The 23,250-nt window shown below is 29.8% G+C and overlaps 1 protein-coding gene across 1 annotated transcript in view; it reads left to right on the top strand.

The window, feature by feature from the left end:
- The first annotated feature begins 6,713 nt into the window (after nucleotides 1–6,713).
- Spn100A (Serpin 100A) overlaps nucleotides 6,714–23,250 on the top strand; it is a 60,625-nt gene continuing 44,088 nt past the window's right edge. Inside the window, exon 1 of the mRNA XM_088223584.1 lies at nucleotides 6,714–7,069. Within this exon, the coding sequence (XP_088079710.1) occupies nucleotides 7,051–7,069 (19 nt within the window). The 5' untranslated portion in view covers nucleotides 6,714–7,050. The remainder of the gene's footprint in view (nucleotides 7,070–23,250) is intronic.

Genomic DNA, 23,250 nt, shown 5'->3' with positions numbered 1-23,250 from the left:
ATTGTAATGTTAAATTGTAGAAATTGTTAATTTTATAATGTTAAATATATTTAAAAAACTTAAAAGATGTGTAATCGAAACAATGATGCTCGAATTCGGGGTTTGAACGGTGCTTTTCGCTATTTTATATAAGTACTTATTTTGTTGTAAACAAATTTATAGGCGTGCGTACTTTACCTATATTATGTGTTACTGTATAATATTTACAGTGCAGATTTTGTATTGATGAATCAGCGGGCCGGGGCTCTGCTCCTAGTAGAGCGGTCGTGTTATTGAAAATTGTAACAATAATCAGTAATGTGTTTACTGGTGAAATGTTTAAAGTTTATTACGTGGTATCGTAGCGTTTATTAAAATATTTACAGTTCTGAATGTAACGATAATTTTGAAAGTGTCGATTTATTACGAAATGATTATATTTTCTTTCGATAAAGAGCTTTTAATGAATTAATTTTACAGCGAAAATATTTTTATATAATTTAGTCTGGTTCGTTTGTTGAGTGGACGCGATTTGAATAAACTAGATAGTGGACTATATTATTATTGGGGAAGCGAGGTTGCATAACTCTACTAACCTGCTGATGATAAGGCGTGACGTGTGATGGAACCTTACTGGAGAAGCTGGCGATCGTGAGACGATGGCACAGCTTGCACGGAGCTGGCGATCTAGATGGACGCAGGCACCGCTCGCTAGTTGAATGATTTTTTTTAAAGCACTTCACTTGTTTGATGTTAGATTAGTACTGAAAAAATAACGTTTTTTCCGGCACACACACGTAGAATTATTATTGTTACCTGAAGTGCGCTAGGAAATGGGCAAACGGGTAGGTAAATATATATTTAGTTGAGAGTTGGGCCTCGATTATAATAGAAAGTTAAAATTTATCATCAATTTTATCTGTATATTAAAATTAAGTTTTCTGTATGAAAAGCAGAATATGCATATAATTTTTTTATCTAAACAAGTTCAGTTATAGGTTACCGACGAAAATATTTAAAATGTTCAGGCAAATATACTCATTTTTGTACACAAATATCGGTTTTTTTTATAGACAGTCGAAAATAACTCTGTTAACTTTCCATTGCAATTGAGGACTGTTTTAACAAAGCGAAATATCTACAAAATGTAATTTTTTCAAGAGAAGGTTTTTTCATGTTAAAAATAAAACTATCACGATTTTAAATTTAAAAAAAAAAAAATTTTATAGAAATATAAAATCCTTACACATGTACTAAAAATAAACAATGTAGAATCAGGGATTTTTTTATAAAAATGTTACCAATTCACGAATTTTCACAAAAAAGAAACATCTACATATTTTTGAGATAGGAATGTATGGAAAATTGATTTATGTTGGGAATTAAATAAGTTGACTTTTGCATGAAATAATTTTAAACAGATTTTTTGTAAAATTATATGTCTACTAACATATCTAAGTACCTATGTAAATATTCACATTTAGGTATTTATCTCCTATATATTTTTTACATACATAATAAACAAATAAAGTGATAACAAAATATATTTCAAATAATATTATTCTATTATTATTATTATACTGCTTTTTCCTTGGCTGAAATCATGTTTTGTTTGTGATTTTTTTTCGATTTTAAAAAACTTAACACCCCAACAAAACAAGTAGATATTTCGCTTTGTGAAAACTCTATGTGGTGTAGTTATTTCGTTTTGTAAAAATTCACGATATTTGAACCGCTACAACTTCGCACATATATCGTTTTGTTGAAGTTTTATTTCACCAATCGATACAGCTCCCATGGAAGAACCCACTTCAGTAGAAAAACGCATTTGGTTTTTTTTGTAGAAATTTAACTTTGTGAAAACCGTCCTCAGTTGGGGCTTTGGTCCGAACTGAGAGTAATCATCAAGTCTAAAACACATGTCCAGGATTCCGGTTTTATTTCACAAACAGATCTGTATTCTTTGGCTGCATGGACACATACGAATTATCGACACACCACAACAAAAAAAGCATCATTATCATTCCTCTTTCCACACCCAGTGGTGAATAGGGCACTGCATTTGTGAAGCAAATGCAGCGCATTTCAATGATCAGTTACATGGGTGATCAGGGTGATCAGATCAGGTGATCAATCCTACGCTTCAGGTACCAGTCCAGGAACAATAACATGTTGCAGTTTAAAGTAATATTTTATTTTAATAAATATACTAGAACTACAGAATTATATAGAATAACAAAAATGCTCAATCTAGAGGAATTGATCTACACAGAAAAAATAAAAATGATATTTAAGATGAAAAAGAATAAAATAAAGACAAATATTAAATTTAATTTTAACTACAACATACATGAAATAAATATAAGAGCATCAAATAATTTAACTTGCGAACATTCTAGGACCAACAGAAAACGAAACAGTTTTTGGTATACAGTAATAAATTTTTACAATTCACTTTCTAATGATCTAAAAAATTTACAAAACATGTACGTACTTAAAAAACACCCAAATAAAACAGTTCTTACAGCCCGTGTGACGAGTGATATGTGATATTATTTTATTGAATTTTTATTTAAACTATTGTGTTATTATATATAATATCCCCTCATACCAGCACTTTTGCTGATTGGGAATATTTCGTACTAATAAAATATGTAATAAAATGTAATATGTAATATAAATGCTTTTTATACATCTTGATATTTTTATGTTTTTTCATTAGGTATTTTTGTATTATTTAATTTAGTACGTACTATTATTTGGCATATTATTTATTACTCCTATTTCTTACTATAGTACTGAGTGAGTTTTTAGAAAACATATCTCAAATATCATTTCATTTATGTTTTTATACATACATTTTTTTTCTGTTGATTTCAATGATACTCATATTTTGATTTTTTTTAAAACTACTATATTTTACTATTATTTTGTTGATTTTAATGATACCATTATTTTGTTTATTTGATTATGTGTAAATCTTAATTTGTATAATTTATATTTTAAAAATTACCTCTGATTATATTTTTTGCATTGTATTCCTTGGAATTTTATTATTTATTACTTATATACTTTTTTCTAGATTGTTATTCTATTGCATCAAATGTCATTATAATTTAATCTAATTATTTTTCCCATGTATCTTTATTGTTATTTATTATGGCTTGACACGGGCATAGCCTAAAAAGCCTTAATAAGTTCATTCATATTTAAACTAGTGTAATTTTGAATGAATAAATAAATAAATAAACAACCTTTTGAATCAGTATTTCAAGTCCTCGTTCCAAGAGGCGAACCCATGATCTCAAGAATAGTAGGAAAACGCGACAACCACAATACAAGGAGGCGGACTTATCTCTGCTTGATTTATTTATTCGGGATTTGTAACTGAGAGCAGCCATCGAGTCGAAAGCATTCGTTCAGGGTTCTGGTTTTATTTTACAAAGAACTGTATTCTTTGCTGCACGGCCACGGACGAATTATAACATTATTGATCTATATTTTTATGTTACGCAGTACGAAAAGATTATGTTTTAAAATACGTATGTATTAGGCGTCAACATAAGTTGTGTCTGTTTTTTTCAAATTTGAATATGAGCACCAAAAGTAGAACAAAATTTTATGTTCTACAAGATGTTTTAGTTTACGCTATGTAAAATAATAATAATAAAATAATAAATCTTTACTAGTCATAATATACAACGTGATACATACAAAGGTTAAAGCAATTTCTTACAGTCTAATCAAAAGTAATAAATAAATACAATAATAAGAATTTTAATTATTTTTTTTGGGAGCTTATTATTTTTTTACTGCTATGCATATGGGGCCCTCTTTGTATAAATTATGAATGATTGTTTCACCAATGGAATTTTTAATTTACTTTTATTCCTGGTGTTATGAAAGTGGATTTTTCCTGTGTATTAAAAAAATATTTTTTTTCGATTACAAGACTACAAAATGGAATGTCAAGAAAAAGAAGGTGAGTATTTTCGGCACCTCCTAGTGTTCGCGTTCAATCGAAGGAATAAAGTTGCTCGCGATATTCGCGCAGGTACGGTGAAGATGCCTGGAATTATTGACTAGTTTGTTGTAACATAATAAAGGAGAATACATTATTGACTAATTTGTTGAGTCCTGTTCTCTCTTAATTTGGAAAAAAACTGAAACAACTTGTTAACACCCAATACATAGGTATAATATAAGGATATTAGAAGCAAACTTAGGAATTTACACCAAAAACGTAAAATTAGTTATCGATGCCAAAATAAACTATACATAAAAATCTACCAACCACTGGCGGCTCCTGACCGAAAACTTCGGTAGTGCATTTTTTTACATTTTGTCAACTTGTATATTATTCAGTTCAATAATATTATAATAATATGATAGATCTGACGTGACAAACGAGCAATATTATGACAGCCCGGGCATCGGAACCAGAAACGCTAAATGCGCCTAACATTATACGCACATTATAGTTAACTAAATTCGTAATAATATCATGTCATTACGCATGTTCAAAGTGACATTACAAACGAACTTTAAATCTGCGCATGCGTTGGCAATGCCCGGAATATGTATATTATCTTCTCTCTCTAACGCACAATTCATCGGTATGAAGCATTGTCTGTCTCGCTCAAATGACGATTTTAGGAGATATGATATATTTCTTACAAATTCAGGGTAAAAGATTGTGCAAAACAGAATGTGCACTGGGACGGTTGCGCATGCGTAGACAAGATGAAAATCGTCCGCTAGAGTCGATTTCGCTAGATCTTTTGGCGCTAGTTTTGAATATTATGATGTTTACGTGTATAATATTGCAACGAATAACTATTTCTTTCTACCTACTTGTAACATATTTTTACTATCAATAATATGACTAATTTATTTACCCAAATTTTTACTTGGCAGTGCACTGCACTTATGCACATACTAAGGAACCGCCTCTGTACCAACCTAAATAATAGCGTAATTCAAAACCGTCTCTAAATCTTGTAAAAACAGATTTCAATTATACTACTTGACACCGCAAACTTATTGCATTCTCCGTTGAGTAGGTGAAGCATAATTAGAAATCTCACAATTCTTTTTTCAAAGTTTTTCCGCAAATATCTCAGTAACTGACAATGGAGGTTTTAAAGTTTGCTTCCCTCATATATTATGTTCTCTTTGACTTCTTTGCGAAGGCTCTTTATTTTACTTTCTTAAATTCCGTATGTTTGAATTCGAATCTTTAGTACCGCTAGGAGGAATATGACCACATTGAGTACCATCGGAATCGCTTCCATGCAAATTAGTCAAGATGACTTATAAAATTGAACAATTAGTAAAAGAGTTTTATTTGTATGAGAGTAAATCTGAAGTCAGAGGTAATGAAAAGTATTTTTTTATAACGGTTACAAAACTGTTTACGGAAACAAGACTGACCTTATGTCTTGGATTGAGTTATGTCATACAAATCTACAAGGCGGGTACAAAATAAGTTGAGGGTGATTATAAAATACCAATAAAAATAACTTGATTTCAATTAACTGATTAAATTCAATAAATTTATACGTTAGGGTTTCATCATCATCATTATTCTCTTTCCGCACTTAGTGGTGCATCGCAGCGTATCTTGATCATTTTTGTTACATGAAGGTAAGATGATCAGTCTCACGTTTCAGGTGCCAGTCTTGGGACAGTGAAATATTCAAGTGTAAAAACGCCTTTTAAAATAAAAATGTCATGTCAACCATGTCGGGAATCGAACTCGAGACCTCTTGCATGGTAGGCAGATGCGCTGACCACTACACCACTAGGCCGACTAAAATGTATTTTTTTGCATTCCTTTTTAAAATTAATAAATGAAAAAAATATATACAATCTGATTGAAATATTTATTTCTTTCGTACGAAAATAATGTACTTTTTTAAAGATATAATCAAATCTGGCTCACACCAGTTAAAACTTTAATTCAAATAAATAAAACAGTGTCTTGTGTGTGTCCTAATCTTTGCAGAAAGGTAGTTGGTTACAGCTAACTGTGAAACTTCCCGGATTCGTTTTTCGCCTGTCGAAAAAAATAAAAATAATCAAAGATTTTTAGGTATTGTATATTTTTCTCTTTTACATTTGTCGACTTGTCGATAGGTTTTTTGTGTGAAATAGAACCATAATGGTTACTAACAGGTAAAAATACCAAAAAATAAATATTATGGATTCAAGTCTGCTTCGTGGTTGGTTAGAGCTTTTGCCAGCCATACATGAGGTACTGGGTTCGATTCTCGGGATGATTGACATGAGAAGTTAATTTCGAAAGGTGTTTTTACTGTAATATTTCATTGTCCCGGGACTGAATCTGTAGCGTAAGCCCAATCATCTTGGCTTTATGTTCTAATGATAAAGATACGCTGCGATTGGAGGTACTAGTGCAGTGCCCTATGCACTACTGGGTGCGGATAGGGAAATTATCATGATTATTATTTTAGTTTTTCTTTCGTCTACACGTACATTATTTTTATGAATATGAAAAATTTCATTATTTTGGTTTAAAAAAAAAAGAAAATTGGTACCTACTTAGTTTTCAAGATGTTGTTTTTTTATTTCAATCCTTTTTAGTTATTGATGTTAAAATCGATGATACATTTTTTGGTAACCCTATATTTTTGGTATTCAAGAAGACCGTACTGTTATACCTGGGATTCAGCAGGCAACAATACTTATTTACGAATCAGTATCAGGCTTTTACGCGAAAAAGCATTTTGTCAAACCAACCTAAGACTCAAACGATGTCTTCATTTCTACCCAGAGCCACGCATTAACGGAACAATTCTCATAAAAAAGCGACTGTTTCGATACAGGGCATTGCAGGCTGCACGTAATATAAAACGAATGGAACAAAGTTTTGAATCAAACAGAATATTCTAGAATTCTAGTTAGACTGCTGCGCGCGCATCTGGCGGGAATATTATTTTTTCAAGGCGAAAAACCTAACCTGTTTTCAAAAGTTTTATTTTGACATTTGTGCTTTGTTTGAGGCGTGATAAAATAATTCAATTTCAATTGTGGGTGTTAAAAAACAGAATGGGGACCAGCAAAACAGGTATTATTATTTTTTTGTTTAGTTTTATTAGTGTACTTTGTGTTTAAAAGGTTTTAGTGAATACTAGTTTAACCCCCCGTGTGGCTATGATGTCATACGAATCTACATATAATACAAGACATGATATTATATGTATCTTTAAAAAACAAAAAAAAACAAATTGTTTTGCTATAATAGACCTAAATTATATGATATGCATATATAATATTACAGTAAATATATATGTAAATATACATATACAAAATTGAAGTTTTAAAATACCTGAATTTCAATATACTTATCTTTTGCTTAATGTAACACGATGTATCCAAAAAGATTTTTTAGTACAGCCTCAAAAGTTAAAACTCTTAAAATATTGAGCAAAAAATCCTTCTAGATATGGTGTTGTAACGTCGTGAAGCATTGTTTTTAAATACAGGTAGGTATAAAAAAAACACGTACGTACTGTTATCTATGGCCCTGTTATAGGTCATGTCGGATACACAGATCAGGGCCCCGCTTACAATGAAAAGTTAACATAGTTATCTTCGACTGACTATAAAAAAAAACGATATTTGTGTACGAAAATGAGTATATTTGCAAGAACATTTAAGGTATCTTCGTCGGCAACCTATAATTGAACATGTTTAGCAGTTTTTTTTTTCATTTTCTGTTTTTCGTACAGAAAACTTAATTTTAATTTGTATATAAGATTAAAGATAAATAATAACTTCCCATTGTAATCGGGGCCCTGGTAGCTCCTAAAAATAATTTCAAAGCTTTCATAAACTTTATCATTTTTTTTTATGATGGCAAAAAAAATATTAGCGATCTTATAATTTACCCAAATATTTCAATTTTGGTAGCCATTTTCAACTCACTATTAGAAAATGGAAATCAAGTTGAGGTAGAGTGGGGTCGACCCTCGGACCTCTGATCCGTGAGTCCGCAATACTAGCCACGGGACCACAACCCGATTTTGTAATCATTTCGGCCAATTGATCATGTCCAATCAATTTAATCCCAGTCAGCGAAGAATTCCCTCCCCTTTTTTCTCAATCAAATGAAGTGCTTATTTTTTATTTCTGAATTACCTTCTTTTAGCACAAAGATGCAAATGCTACCAGATTACAGAGAGCACATTCAGTAAAGAGCAATTTTTCCGTGAATAACGGCATCGCCAAGAAGACTTAGGTCCTCAGATGCGGTGTGCGGTATGTGGTATACCTGCTACATACATACGGTTCAATAATCTGTTTTCCATAATAAGGAAATTAAGAGTTTTTTATAAATAGTTGTTTACAGATTATCAAACTAAACCAAAATAAAAATATTTTTACCAGCGTTATGATTTTTTAAAGTTTTGTATTTTTGAAATCACTCCATGTGTAACGTCACAAGTTCTCTTTGGTGAGTTCTGCTGATTGTTGAAAAAGCTTCCATACGTACATACAAAAGTTCCATACAACGGAAATCTACTACAACACTCTTAACATTGGTTGATTCGGAAAAACTAGTGACGTCGTTCAAAGTAGCTCGTTTTTATTAATATTATATTTTCATCCATTTTCAAGAAACATCGCTGTAAAATTAAATACTCTGTTTTTTATTGTGCGTAAGAATTCATTTTTATATCTGATTTCCCGTAGATAACTTACATGTATATAAAAATAATTGTATAATTTGGGCCCGTTATACCAAAACACGACTTTATTATTTTAAAAAATTAGATACTTTATATCATGTTTTGTATTATATTTAAACTCATGTAACATCATAGCTACACCACACAAGGGTTAAAAATTAACTTGACTTTTTGAATAAGTTGGCGTCATAATAATTAACATGAAGTATCTGCAAATTAGTCATTGCTAAAAAAAACAATGATGTTCCAAGATGTCAAATATAAATAATTTAAAAAATAATAAATGTGAGTCCTCATTGACACTTTACAATATATAAAGCATCATTATAAAACCTCTATTCGGATACGACGGTATTTAAGGCACTGCATTTAAACATACAATGCAGTATATCTCAATCATTTGTAGCATGAAGGTAAGTCTTTTTTAGTCCAAGGACAGAGGAATGTTGCAGTGAAAAAATATATTTTAAACTAATATTTCATGTCAACTCTGCCAGGAATCGAACTTAGAACCTCAAGCATGGTAGGCGAATGCGCCAATCACGACATTACAAGCCGGACTTTTCCCCACTCGATTTCCTTTTATAAGATTTTTACCTGAGAGTAGCCATCGAGTCGAAAACATTCGTCCAGGGTTTTGGTTCTCTTTCACACAGAAGAATTGTATTATTCCTCAACCTGGACACGGTTAAAGTAACTTTACAAAGAAAATTAACATATAAACAATACAAAACGTGTATAAAAAAAAACTATACATTTAAAAAGGAATTTCAAATGCAGATAATTCAGAATTGGTTTGGCCCAAGGACACAATCCATTTTACGTCTACCAACCGTTAGTTTATAGTTTATAGAAAATTATTTTAATACAATCTAGTACACCATTTTGTAAAAAGTTATTTTGTTTGTTGTTTTTTACAGTAAATAATAAATAAATAAATGGTTTTAAAAGTTGTTTGAACCTGGAAAATCTCCCAATCTTGCGTACAATTTTTGATATGGAATATTCAGCTGAATTAATTTACAATGTTTGTATTTAATTTACGTCGGTACTTTAAAAATAATTAAAAATAGTTAATATAAAAAAAAACATTTTATATATAAAATTGCTGAGCAATGATTTTCATATTTTTTCCCTTAAATATCTCATTAAAATTTGGATTGATAACCTTTAGTTGAATATGTGAAAATGACCGTATTAATATTAAATTTTTATATAAAAAATCTATTTCAATTTATGGACAATAACTAAAGATAACTCAAACATTTAAGTTTGTAAGTGTAAATTCTTGATGGAAGTTCATTGTAATATCCAGTGACCGGTCACTGGATATTCCAAATTTGTGGATTAAAGTATCACTCGTCTTTTATTTATATAATAAAAAAATGAAGATAACTCCTTCAACTTCCCATTTTCATAAGGGCCTAGAAGGGAAAAAAATTGTCTTCTTACGAAACCATAATATTATTTTAATAATTTTCTACAGGTGTATACATATTTGTTTCTTTAATAGTATATTTATTATTTGACTCGTGGTGGTAAGTGCATAAACTATCATCGGCAATGAATGAGTTCCCGGGTTTTATTCTCGACAAGATTAAGAGGACATGCGGTGTCAGAGAAATTTCATGGGTGTTTGAACCGAGTTTTTCTGTCACTCTCTCGAATATACTTATACAAATAAAAAAAAGTCAAATACAAACAGCAAATTTTAGAGTACCACAAGGATCTACTTTGGGTCCACTATTATATATTTTATATATTTATAACTAATCACTGTACAATGTAAAGGAATTTTTTTATGTATGTACGACGACATTGGACTATTCTATAAAAATCAAACTGACGTATTAACAAACAATGACATAAGCGAATACCTATGTTGACTAAATGGACAAACAGAAACTCGCTTACATTTCGTTTAAAAAAAAGAAATATTATCCGTTTTAAATCTCGAAAAAAATAACGTAAAATAGATGCTTACATAAATGATGAACGACTAATTGAAATTGAACTTGTTAAATACTTAGGACTAACAATAGACAGACAACTTATATCAACAATTTAATTTATCAAAGTGGCGACATTATCGAGTTTTTTTTTTAAATCAAAAACATTGTTCCAAAAACGGAAAAAAAAACATGAAGCCCATATAAATAATAAAAAATGTTATCTGCAACGACTGTGAGGAACAGAAAATCAAAATGACATAAACAGACTACAAAGATAGCAAATTAAATTTTAAAGTTAGTATATGACTTCCCTTATCTAACAGCAACTAAAGTACGCCTTTAATCAATCATACAATTAAATGTGATTAAACTCTTTCAGCTAGAGTCCTTAAAATTTATTTATAAATTAGCCACTGATGTAATTGTAGACGAAGAACTAAAACTTGAAAAAAATTGTAGTAAACATGGACACAATACAATAATAAGTACAGTCGATAGTCTCGATAAACCAGGTACAGAAATTATCCAATAAACTACCAGACAAAACTAAACAAAAGACCCAGACGACCTATACAAAATATGTTAAGTTCAGTAGAATATAAATTTAAAAAAAAAAAAATATTTTGTTAAAGGCATGTAATTCGTGAGGGTTTTAAAATAAATAAAAAAATTAATAGGAGAACCGATTAACTTTTTTTTTTAAAAAAGAGTTTATATAATTTTTATCAAAATAAAATTTTCTGTGTAAGTGTTTTTTTGTTTTTCAAAATCTTTTATTATATTTGTATACCGTACGTCTGAAGACGGCAAACTGTACCTACGTTTTTTGGGTTTTTGGATGGTCTTAAAAAACAATTGATCAAAAAAGTAAAACACCAAGGACACGTTAGTAGTTAATATCTGTATTGTGCAAAAAAAACACTGCTCTAGTGCCATGATTCAGGGAGAAAATACGGGAAAACGTTGAATGTGAAGAAAAGTCGGACCGCGTTTCCCTCTTAAGATGAAATATTTATAAGTAAAAGTGTTTTCAATATTTCATGTTTCTTCGTCTTGCATCTGCAACGTAAGTTTAATCATCTTAGATTCATTAAACAAATTATTGCGATTTACACTATTCATTTCGTTATGATCAATATTCCGATAGACTGAAATATAGCAGTGAAAATACACGGTCTTAAAAAACAAAAAAATCATAAAATAAATAAAGAATACCTTTGTATTTAACCACTTATTTAATTTTTTTTCTACCAACCGGTTTCAAAGCAAAAAAAAAGTTTTTATCAAGTTAATTATACCTTGATAGAGAAGCTTGTGAAGCTTTAAAATCAGTCGATAAAAAAATACGTGGTTAAAAACATTATTGTATTATTTTTTAAATTATAATGAATAACCACAAAGTAAGTGCTTCGAATATAAATTTTATAATAAGTATTTTGTTTATTTATTATATTTTTTATAAAAACCATTTTTTCCCTTTCGTGCTATTGCCATGAGACATATTTAAAATCATCGTTGATTACTCTGAGATCGATGACGATAATCTCCTCATAATAAATGAAAATAAAACGTTTATAAAGTATTTTATTAAAAGCGGGTAGACACTAATTGAATTCATCCGCACGCAATTTTGAATAAGATAAATCTCCAGTTTTGAAAAAGCTTTTAATGACGTCAGTCTAAAAATAACGTTTTAAGGGAATGTAATTTAAAAAGACATAACTTTGGGTTACTGCTAGAAGTTCGTAAGTTCTTTCACTGAAAAAAAGTTATTTACCTCTTGGGGATCGTATCGAAAGAAAGTAGAAAAATATCACAGGAAGGAATATACGTTGTTTTTATATCTGGTTTTGTGTTCCCACAATTTTTTTAAAATGTAATCAATGAAGTTAAATTAAAGTAAATTTATCAATATTTAAAGCATTATTTATTATAGAAATAAAAGAAGAGTGATACTTTAATCCACAAATTCGGAATATCCAGTGACCGGTTTCATCGCTTTCGCGACATCTTCGAGACTGGTATCTATATTAAGACATTCAATGTATTTATACAAAACAGAGGTAAAGATAGAGAATATAAAATTATATGACAGTAAATTATTTTTTTTTGTCTTAATGATCATTAACAAAATGTTTCAGGTTAAATAATGAGTTGATATAATGTTAAAGTATTGTAAATATATTATTTTTAATTGTCCCATCCTCATTAGTCTCATTATAAATATCATTATATCAACTCATTATTTAACCTGAAACACTTTGTTTATAATCCTTGGGACAAAAATAATTTAATTTAATATACTTTCATATAATTTTGAATTCTCTATGCTTACTTTTGTTTTGTATAAATACACTGAATTTCTTAATAAAGATACCAGTCTCGAAGATGTCGCAAAAGCGATGAAACCGGTCATTGGGTATTTCGAATTTGTGGATTGAAGTATCACTCGTCTTTTATTTCCATAATAAATTAACAAAAACTCCCTTCAAGAATTTTCACTTACAAACTTAAATGTTTAAAACATTAATTTTGTGGTCAAACATTTTACTAAATGTTATTAAATAATTCTATGAAACCACTTACTGACTTTTCCATGTCTACTGGTTTCGAGACGTACTCGCCTCTTTGTAGAACACCGATTGAACCAACATGCAAAACCCACTATACACCTTCACCATAGTTGAACAAAAATATAAAACCAAAATACCATGCATTTTAATAGGTAACCCTTACCAATGCATGTCCATTCGTCCAATTCGTCCAATTATTGCATAAAATCAGATTTATCCAGACCAATACGCTTTTGGGTAAATGCGTTAGAGGCGAACATTCTGATGGAATTTGCGGACCCAGCAATCAAAATTTTTTAAAAAAAACAGCAATAATATTTCATGTAACCAAATCATTGTCGACCAGTGTTATTTTTTTATTATTGAGACTTAAGTTTTCTATTAAAAAAACGTTTTTCTTTTATTGTATTAATTTTTTGTTAGTTTCTTGAGCGTTTAAACTTTATTCTTCTGTTTATTCAATAATTGTTTGTAAAACATTGCATGCTGTGATCAATTATAAATTCTGATTGGTCCAGCAATATTATCGATCTAAAATGACTTGCCTACAGTCTGTATTAAATGCCGCAGCGAGACTTATTTTTGGAAATTCATAAGTTTATTCATATCACTCCACTACTTCGGGAATTACACTGGCTACGTTTTTCACAGAGGACGAAATACAAACTGGCTTATGTAGTCACTGCAGAACTCTGCTCCGGAATATCTAAGAGAATTATGCATTCCAGATGAACTAGCTGACAGACGTTCTACGCTTAGATCAGCTAAATTCAGATTAGATTAAATTATAAATTTCAAGTTAAAATTGAATTAATTTATGTACACAATTATTAATAGAATAACTTTGCAAAGCGTTCTTGAGGTAATATATTGCGAAACTTACGCTTCATAAGTTATTGATAATAATAATCATATGATGTTATAACTTATATTTACATAAAAGTTGCTAATTAAAAATACTTGGTACACTTCCACTTATTTGTTTGACCAATTAATGCTTTCGCCCTCTAATGGGCATCTTCAGGCTGGTGAATATTATATAGTACTAGTGGACCCGACAGACGTTGTCCTGCCCGGACGTTGGCTTGCCTGCTATAATCTTGGAAAAATATTTTTCATCTAGGTACTTGTTTGTGATTAAATTCCAAAACTAAAAAATGTTGAATTTATAATTTAATTATAAATAATATTGAATTTATGTAGGTACTTGTTTATGGTTGAATTCCAAAACAAAAAATAAATATTTTTTCAAATACGGCACTCTTTTTGCAAACGTCAAACTCCGGTCGTCTTACCAACAAAGGGGTGTACTAATGTAGGAATACGATTTTTTTAAATGTATTGAATTTAACATTATTTTGGTGTCACTAAAAATCCAATAAAAAGAAATAAACGGGTACAATTTATAAGGAATTTAAGGAAAGAATCTGATTGAGATCCACAAAAAACAAATGCTGTTTGTTAACATTCAAAAACAAACTTTTTTTAACAAAAAAAAACATTTTTCCATTTTTTACAAATGCATTCTCCTCAAATGCAACCCTGGTAGATCGATGAATAAAACATTGATGCTTCTAACTTCTTATTTACATATTAGATTGAAAAAATTAATATCTACGAACATCCACAGCGCGAAGATCTATATCTTTTCGAAAACCGCACGTAAATCGGTTTAGCCGTTTAGGAGAAGTGCGGTGACATCACACGTACATAAAAATTATATATGTAAAGATAGGACTAAATATTATCTTAACACTTTGAGCACCGGCCGAATACGCATAGAATTTACCCTGTGCCCGGCCCATTTTTTGTGAAATTTCATGCTTTGTAAAGTGTTCTTAAAAGTGTCATAGTTATGAAAATACTAGGTTAAATTAATGGAAACTGCTCTTATTTATTTAAAACAATTTAATTTGTAATTTTTGTATGATAGTGTTGCCAACATTGGCATTTAAGAACAGCCACATTGCGCATTGCAATGTTCGCACATATACAGGGCCTCACTCCTTTTTTTGTGCTTTGTATCTCGGAGCCGTGTAAACACGTGATTATAATAACCATGCGTTGTGTCCCGGTTCCGTGCTTTCACGTGGTTTAACAGCAGCAAAAAAGCCACTAGATGTCAATAAAATGCACTTTTTTAGTCAGCAGATAAACTACGTGAAAACACGGGACCGGGACACAACGCATGGTTATATAATCACGTGTTTACTCGGCTCCGGAATACAAAGTGTTAAGTGTAGGTACATTTAAAAATAAGTTGATAGAGATACAATACGCACTATTTCAATGGAACAAAGCGGGATAAATGATTGAAACATGTGCTGGCGGTGTACTGTAAGAGAGAGTTCTATGCTATAAAAACATTTATTGTTTTATTACAATGTACAGGGTTCAACTAAGGGAGTAATGAGGGTGAGTAATTTAAATCAAATAATAATATGGCTGTTCTGTAATGTAATGTAATTCACCACTGTAGTTGAGTCTCCTGCCCAGTTGTGTTTTTTTTTTTATATATATGTGTGTATAATCTCGCCGGCTTCGTATTTTAATGGTCAGCGCGTTTGCCTACCATGCAAGAGGTCTCGGGTTCGATTCCCGACATAGTTGATATAAAATATTTATTTAAAAGGGTGTTTTCACACTAGAATATTTGAACGTAGTTATACAGAAAGCAGCCAGCCATAGAAAAGTGAAATTGAGATAATCGCACTTTTGTGAAAAGGGTAAATAATCGAATATACACAACAGTTGGAATGCTTTCGACTTTTGGCAAATGATAAACAATGAATACATTTGTTTTTTGATGTTACGAACAAGAATCTAATAACGTATTTGACCTGTTTTTATGATTAACAGTAACATTATTCTAGTGCTGTGGGTGTTTTTTGAAGATTGAGAAATGCCGATTTTGTGATCGATACTATTTTCGGTAGGTGATTATTACAGTTTTTTGTACAAAAGCGACCTGGCAGTTACGGGTACAGAGTTTTATATTTTACACAGTTGGACTTAACTCTAATGAACCAGTAAAGTTTCCATATTATATAATACTTATATGTAAGGTTATCAATGAAAATACAAAAAAAAAAGAAAAAACATTAATGGAAGTTGTTTAAAAATTGAAAATTAAAGTAAATAAAGTTAATTTAATGTTTTTAGTTAGTATTTATATATGGAAATAATATTAAAAATTAAGATTTTTTTGTAAGAGTAATTCAAAGTTAAGAATTAAAATAGAGAATGAAAAACATGCTCAGATGTAAAAAAAAAAACATTTTCAAAAAGGAAAAACATAAATATACACATACATATTTTTTGGGATTCAAAGAAACGCTATGATCGGTTGTTCCAATGCAGTGCCCTATGCACCATTAGGTGCGGAAAGGGAATTATGATGATGTATGACCAGTTGTCTGTCATTGTACCGTGAAAAATAAATAAAAAATGATATTATTTTTGCTAAGTATAGTGAGTGAATATGTGTGAAGCTCTTTCTGTAATATTTTTCTTACATTTTCCTTACAAATTCAGTCATTATAATATAATCAATCAACTTCAAGAATATGACGTAATGTAATAATTCCACAATAGGCTCAATACATAATACTATTCATACTGTTGTACACCCAGGTATTCGTACTTCTAAATTCGAAGAGTAAATAACAAACCTTTTTGAAATTTTTGGCACAACAAAGTTTTTTACCGCGATATGAACTACCAGGTTCTAGATCACAATGTGAGACGATATGAAACTTGCTGATGATTGTCGATATATCTTTGATGGGTGAATATAAGAGTATAACTGCATTTTTGACAATTTTGTGATTTATATTGCGAATTGCGATCTCTCAGGCGAATTTGTGGTAAAACGATGTATGATAGGTGCAAATGTCGAGATCTATGTTAGGTTAAGACAAGCATTATCGACAGAATCAAGAAAGAGGTGCTGCGTTGGTTTGGACATGTAAAGCGAATGGACAGCGAAAGAACGGCTAAAATGATCTACGGAGCGAATGTTGATGGATGCAGAAAACGAGGAATACACAGAAAGAAATGCCATGATCAAGTCCATCAAATACTTGAAGATGGACATGTCAAGAGTAAGAATAATCGACGTGATTCGAGGTCTGTATGCAAAGACAGTGTGATATGGCGTTCTACCCTCTCTGCTTACTCCTACGGGAAACGGCGCGATGGTTTGATTGTAATTAATTTATGTTTGTATAATAAATTTAATTAAATAAATTTCGCAATAGCATTCGGTCGGTTATAATATACCTACAAACTTAAAAAAATTGATCAAAAATAATCTGCGTGCGTGCATGAGTCAAAAATTAAAAAAAAGAAATATTTTTAATAGAAAAAAAAAAATATTGCTCATTGTTAGAAGTCAATTAAAATACAATTTTTCAAATTGGTCACCTCACTTTGCTTCACACTGCTAACTGTTAATATTAAAATATTGAATTTAACTAGGTACCTAGGTACTTGTTTATGGTTGAATTCCAAAATTTGAATTATTTAAAAAAAAATTAAGCATTCTTTTTGGAAACGTAAAATTTCGGTCTTCTCACCAACAAAGGGGTGTACTGATGTAAGAATACAATTTTTGAAAATGTATTGAATTTAATATTATTTAGTATTACCAAAATTCCAGTAAAAGTAAATAAATGGTAAGGAATTTAAGGTAAGAATCTGATTGAGAGCCACAAAAAACAAATGTTTGGAAGCATTTAAAAACAAAATAAAATAAATAAACAAAAAACAAGCTCTTTCTATTTTTTTGTAAATGCATTCTCCTCGAATGCAACCCTGGTAGATCGATTAATAAAACATTTATGCTCCTTACTTTTTTTTTACACATTAGATTGAAGATATTAATATCTACGAACACGCACAGCGCAAAGATCTATATTTCTCTGAAAACCGCTGTCGACAAATCAGTTAAGCCGTTTAGGAGTTCAATGACATCACACGTACAGAGGAATTGTATATTTAAAGATTATTAACAAACATAATAAGAGAAGTTTGTGCGTAAAGATAGAGTGGTGTGGAGTTTTATCCTCTGCTAACCCTACGGGGAAACGACTTGATGTTTTTTTTTTGCTTTTCTTAGTTTTGTTTGTACCTATTTTTTCAGCATAAAAATAACAAATATCTCCTTAGCTCAAAATCCTCGATAAATCCTTACCGGCTCACTGTGGTATTTAACAATATAACTTTGCGGGTTTGTTTTTTAATGAGTTGAATTAAAACAAACTTTGATACGAACCGCCTACTAATTAAATTAATAACTTTGTCGTTTCAGATGGTTAAGAAGTATCGACATAACCCATGTTTAAGAATGTTGAAAACATATCGTATCATTATTTTTATTACGCTAGATATTTTTTATAGCTCTACAAAAAAAATACGTAGGTGTATAGTGGTTAAAAAGAATTTACAAAATTATTTTAGAAAATATATTGTTTATTCTTCCGAGAAATAACCCTGTAAAATGCTTCCAAAACAAAATATAATAAAATGGATCACTATTAAAGGAAGTAAAAAAAAAACAACTGTTATTTTAAAATAGTTCTTTTTCGAAACAGCTAAAATTGTCTCTTAACATATAATTGTTTCTTGAAAAAAAAAAACCGTTTTATTTTGAAAAAAAACATAATAAAAGTTTTAAGAGCAGTGTGTAACTGTTTCTTTAATAACAGTTTCAATAATCCAGTATTTGCTTGTACCAGATTTTTCGCTCACGCTGGTCAAATTTATTAAGATACAGTTAGTTTCTCGAAATTGTTTTATTTTTGAAACGGTAACTGTTACTGTTACTTCTTTTAAATAACCGAAACGCCAATCTCCAATAACTACTCATTTTTGTATCGATTAGTGTCTAAATGAATTGAACAAATAAAATAAAAAAACAACCAGGAAGTTCAGTGTTTTATTTTTTATTCATATCGTGTTATTTTGAAAGCAAATGATTTTTTTAAGATTTTGATTTTTGACATTCACGCTTTAATTTTTACTTAGACGTAAATGTTCCATCGTGGTTGTACGTAAAATGTGATTTTCATCGTCAATTGAGCTTAGTAACAGGTTAATTTATTCGCGAATCAATATACAAATCCAAAAAAAATAAAATATGAGATTCAAATTCTAAATATAATGTAAGAAAAAAACCACCAGAGAGGTGGGTTATTGCAAAAATATTATCAGATTGTAAATCCATTAATTGTAGATATTCAGAGTAGAATAAAGCACCTAAAAATCAGAGAGATGATTATTCAAATATGCTGGATAAGAGGACACGCTGGTATCGTAGGAAATGAGAGGGCAGATGAAGTAGCAAGAGCCGCAACTTGTAAAAGAACGGCACCTTTTTTCTCAGAATTTCCTCTTAGCTTTGCTAAACGCTGTATAAAACAAAATACGCAGCAGCGTTGGGAGGATCATTACCGCACTTCTTCTACAGGTAAAATCACTAAAATGTTTTTCCCATCGCTGGCTGATGCAGCAAACTTCCGTCGTCATCACCAAAGTACTTTCGAATTACTTTAAAAAGTACTTTTTACGAAAGTACTTTTCATATACTAAATATAATATAAGATTCATAATTTATAAAACACATATTTATTTTCTTTTCTTTTTCAAAATGTGTATAAACAGAATTATTTTTGGTGGTTTGATCTAGATAGATTTAGTATTCCTCAGGAATATGTTTGGTCAATTTTTTTATATGCGTTGTCGTCGCTGACAGTCTTCCAGAGCTCCATAGTAGCTGCGGAAGGATAGATGGTTGGATTTAGAATTTCATCATCAGCTAAAACAAGGTCAGGTTATCAAAAATTTTGATTAGACAAAAAAATTAGAAATAAAAAAAAACGATAATCTGAGCAATTTTATGAAATATAAACATGATGTAATTAAATGTGTTACCAAAAAAACTGATCCTAGGATTCTAATAAAGAAGAGTAAAAATCGTAACAGGGAAATATTACAAAAATGTACTACGAATACCGATAAAAATATATGGATGGATTTAGAATAATTAATTGTATTTTCAAAATCAATATGGATATTGTGGAAAAATGTTTTCATACATAAATGTAAAAAAATAAATTTAATAAAAATACGTGGCTCGAAAAATGCAACGTGTTTGGCCTTGGTTGTTGTGACGTTAAGATTCGCAATATTGTTCCGAACAAATTTCAATGGCCAGGAACATTTTTTTATATATATATGTTGAAAAAATCTTGACAAAATAAGTGAAAAATTACAAAATGGTCGGTAGGTACATACATAATTGATAATAACGTTTCTACCTCTCTAATGGAGAGGAAACTCGTCTTTACGTTTCACATTTATTTTTATAAATATATAATTTGGTCCCTTCTAGATCGCATGTTTTAACTTATGAAGTTAGGGAGCATCACAAAATGAATTTTAAATTTTGAACAAGACTATATTAGATATCTTCCGAAGGTTTTATAATATTAAACCAAATACAATTATCAAGTTGCAAGAAAAATGCATAAAAAATATTTACGATGCAAATATGCACAAAACATCTTGTTATAAAATTTAGCTTTAAATTATATCCCAAGGTACTTGTTTTTCTTTCATGACGTAATAATATTGCCATTTCATTTGAAGTTCCAAGTTGGGTTACGAATGCAGACCTTTATAACCCTGCTACGTGACTTTATGATCTGGTTAGCCATGATTTTGGAGTTAGGTCTGCGTTCGTTTACCCAGGGCGATATAAAATCATTATCTTGTCCAATTAGTATATTCACTAAAGTCATAAACCCTGTATTTTTAAAAACATATACCTCCTAGAATTTCTTAGCCTTTGAATAAAGATTTGTTTTAACTTAAATGCTAACACTTTTATTTAATTTACATAGTTACTTAAAATTATACATGTTTTTTTTGTATTACAATCTACGTTTATATATTTAGTAAATGTTATAACTGTAACCACCAACATAAAAAAATGCTCTTTTGCTTGGAGAGTGACTCTCACTGTTATAGTTATTTAGTGATTTGAAGTTATGTTATTTCGAAAATGTATAAATAAAAAATAAAAAAAAGAGATAAAAAGAAAAACAGAAAATAATACAGTTATACTAATTAAAAAAGAAAGCTCTTTTTGTTCGTCTTCAAAAAATTGATACATTTGTTTTAATGTTTTTTAGTTCATTGGGGAGATCATTGAATTTTTTTTTTTTTTAAAAACAAAATAATTTTAACCATGACTTTTATTTAGATATTTGTAATGAGATATTTTGGTATCTGAGTGACTTATTCATTTCAAATTTGTTTATTTTGACTTATTTGTAAATTTTGTTTTGAAAATGGTGTCTACTGAAGGGCAATAAATAATTTATATACATTTCCTGTATTGTATGTTGGGGGTTTCTTTAAAATTACTTTGATAATTAATATTTTTACTACTTTCAGAGGGTTTAATATACTGGCATATGCTCCACCTCATCCAACAATACATTATTGTAATAATGATTGTAATTGATTAATTAGCAATTTTCAAATTATTAATTCTTAAAATATCCCTTTTGTAATGAATATTTTTAATTTTGTAAAAAAAAATTGCGTTCTTGTGATTTATACAAATGTTTAATTTTTATGGCCATTTTCAAAGAGTTGTAAAAAACTCACTATTAAAAAATGGGAATCAAGTTAGGGTAGAGTGGGATTCGAACCACGAAACTTTGAGACGTGAGTGAGTTCGAGATACCTAGCCACGGGAGCACAATCCGGTGTATATATATTTTCTAATACGTTTAACTAGTTCACTAATATGGTATCTGGTGGTCTTTCTATTTTAAGTTTTGGTAAATGTATACACCAAGATTTCAATTTTATCTTTTGTATCTAGTTTTGAACATGTTAGATTGCAGTTTTTTTTTAATTTTTTTTTTTTAATAAAAAGAAATATTTGCGTTCTTATGATTTACCCAAATATTTAATTTTGAGGGCCATTTTCAACGAGTTGTAAATAACTCACTATTAGAAAATGGGAATCAAGTTGGGGTAAAGTGGGATTCGAACCACAGACCTTTGGTCCGTGAGTCCGAGACACTAGCCACAGGACCACAACCCGAGTTAGTTTTGTTGCAATTGCTTTGGTGAGTAATTATTTCTATTACTAAATTTAAATTAGTTTTGTCAATAAAAAATGGGATAATTTTCGTGTTTAAAGATAAAATATTTTTGTCAAACCATAATTTCAATTAATTCATAACTTCATTAGCTACCAAATTTATCAAGTTCCATATAATTTCCCCAACTAAAACAAACGTATCATCGGCATATGATATTATGATATTATTTTTTAATTTAACCTTTGATGAAATATGTCATTGACATAGTGAATAAATATAATAATATATAATTTAATTTCTTTAATTATAAAATCATTTTTATCAAAATGCAGACCTTTTGAGTACTCAGCCAATTCTGCCAATTCCGTCAGTAATGTGCGAGATACTGATGTTATAAAAGATGATACAAAATCATTTAAATACTCACATTTTCATTTTTTATTTGATAATAACGCCAAGCATTTGTAATAATAACGCTAAAATAATAGGTTGGTCTATATGAGATTTCTTAATTAATTTTTAAAAAGCCAATTAAAACTTTGATTGGCTCTTTTGTACCACGTTGCTAAGGAACTTAAGCTTTTCCACCGTCGATATATTGAATTTCTATATGTTAGTGGTTTGAAAAAAAGGAATACACTAGTATATTGTCATATTCTGTCGGGTTTCTGGTGCAAGTTGGTAACTAACATTTCACTTAATGTGGCATATTGCACTTCTAAAGTTAAAAGCTTAACCCAAACAACCATTTAAATAAAACTACAACCAGATTATTATATAACACCTATTTCTTGAATTTATAAAATGGGACCTATTTTTATTTACTTTCTAAATAAATAAGATTTTATGCCAGTTATAAATCAATCTCATTTTTTGAGGATTTGTAGTGACTAACTTATGCCAGATACCC

The sequence above is a fragment of the Micrasema longulum genome, unplaced genomic scaffold (assembly GCF_059751315.1).
Source record: "Micrasema longulum isolate JH-2025_06_02 unplaced genomic scaffold, ASM5975131v1 h1tg000242l, whole genome shotgun sequence".
Lineage (NCBI taxonomy): Eukaryota > Metazoa > Arthropoda > Insecta > Trichoptera > Brachycentridae > Micrasema > Micrasema longulum.
The sequence above is the reverse complement of the archived record's forward strand: the minus strand, read 5'-3'. Positions and strand labels throughout refer to the sequence as shown.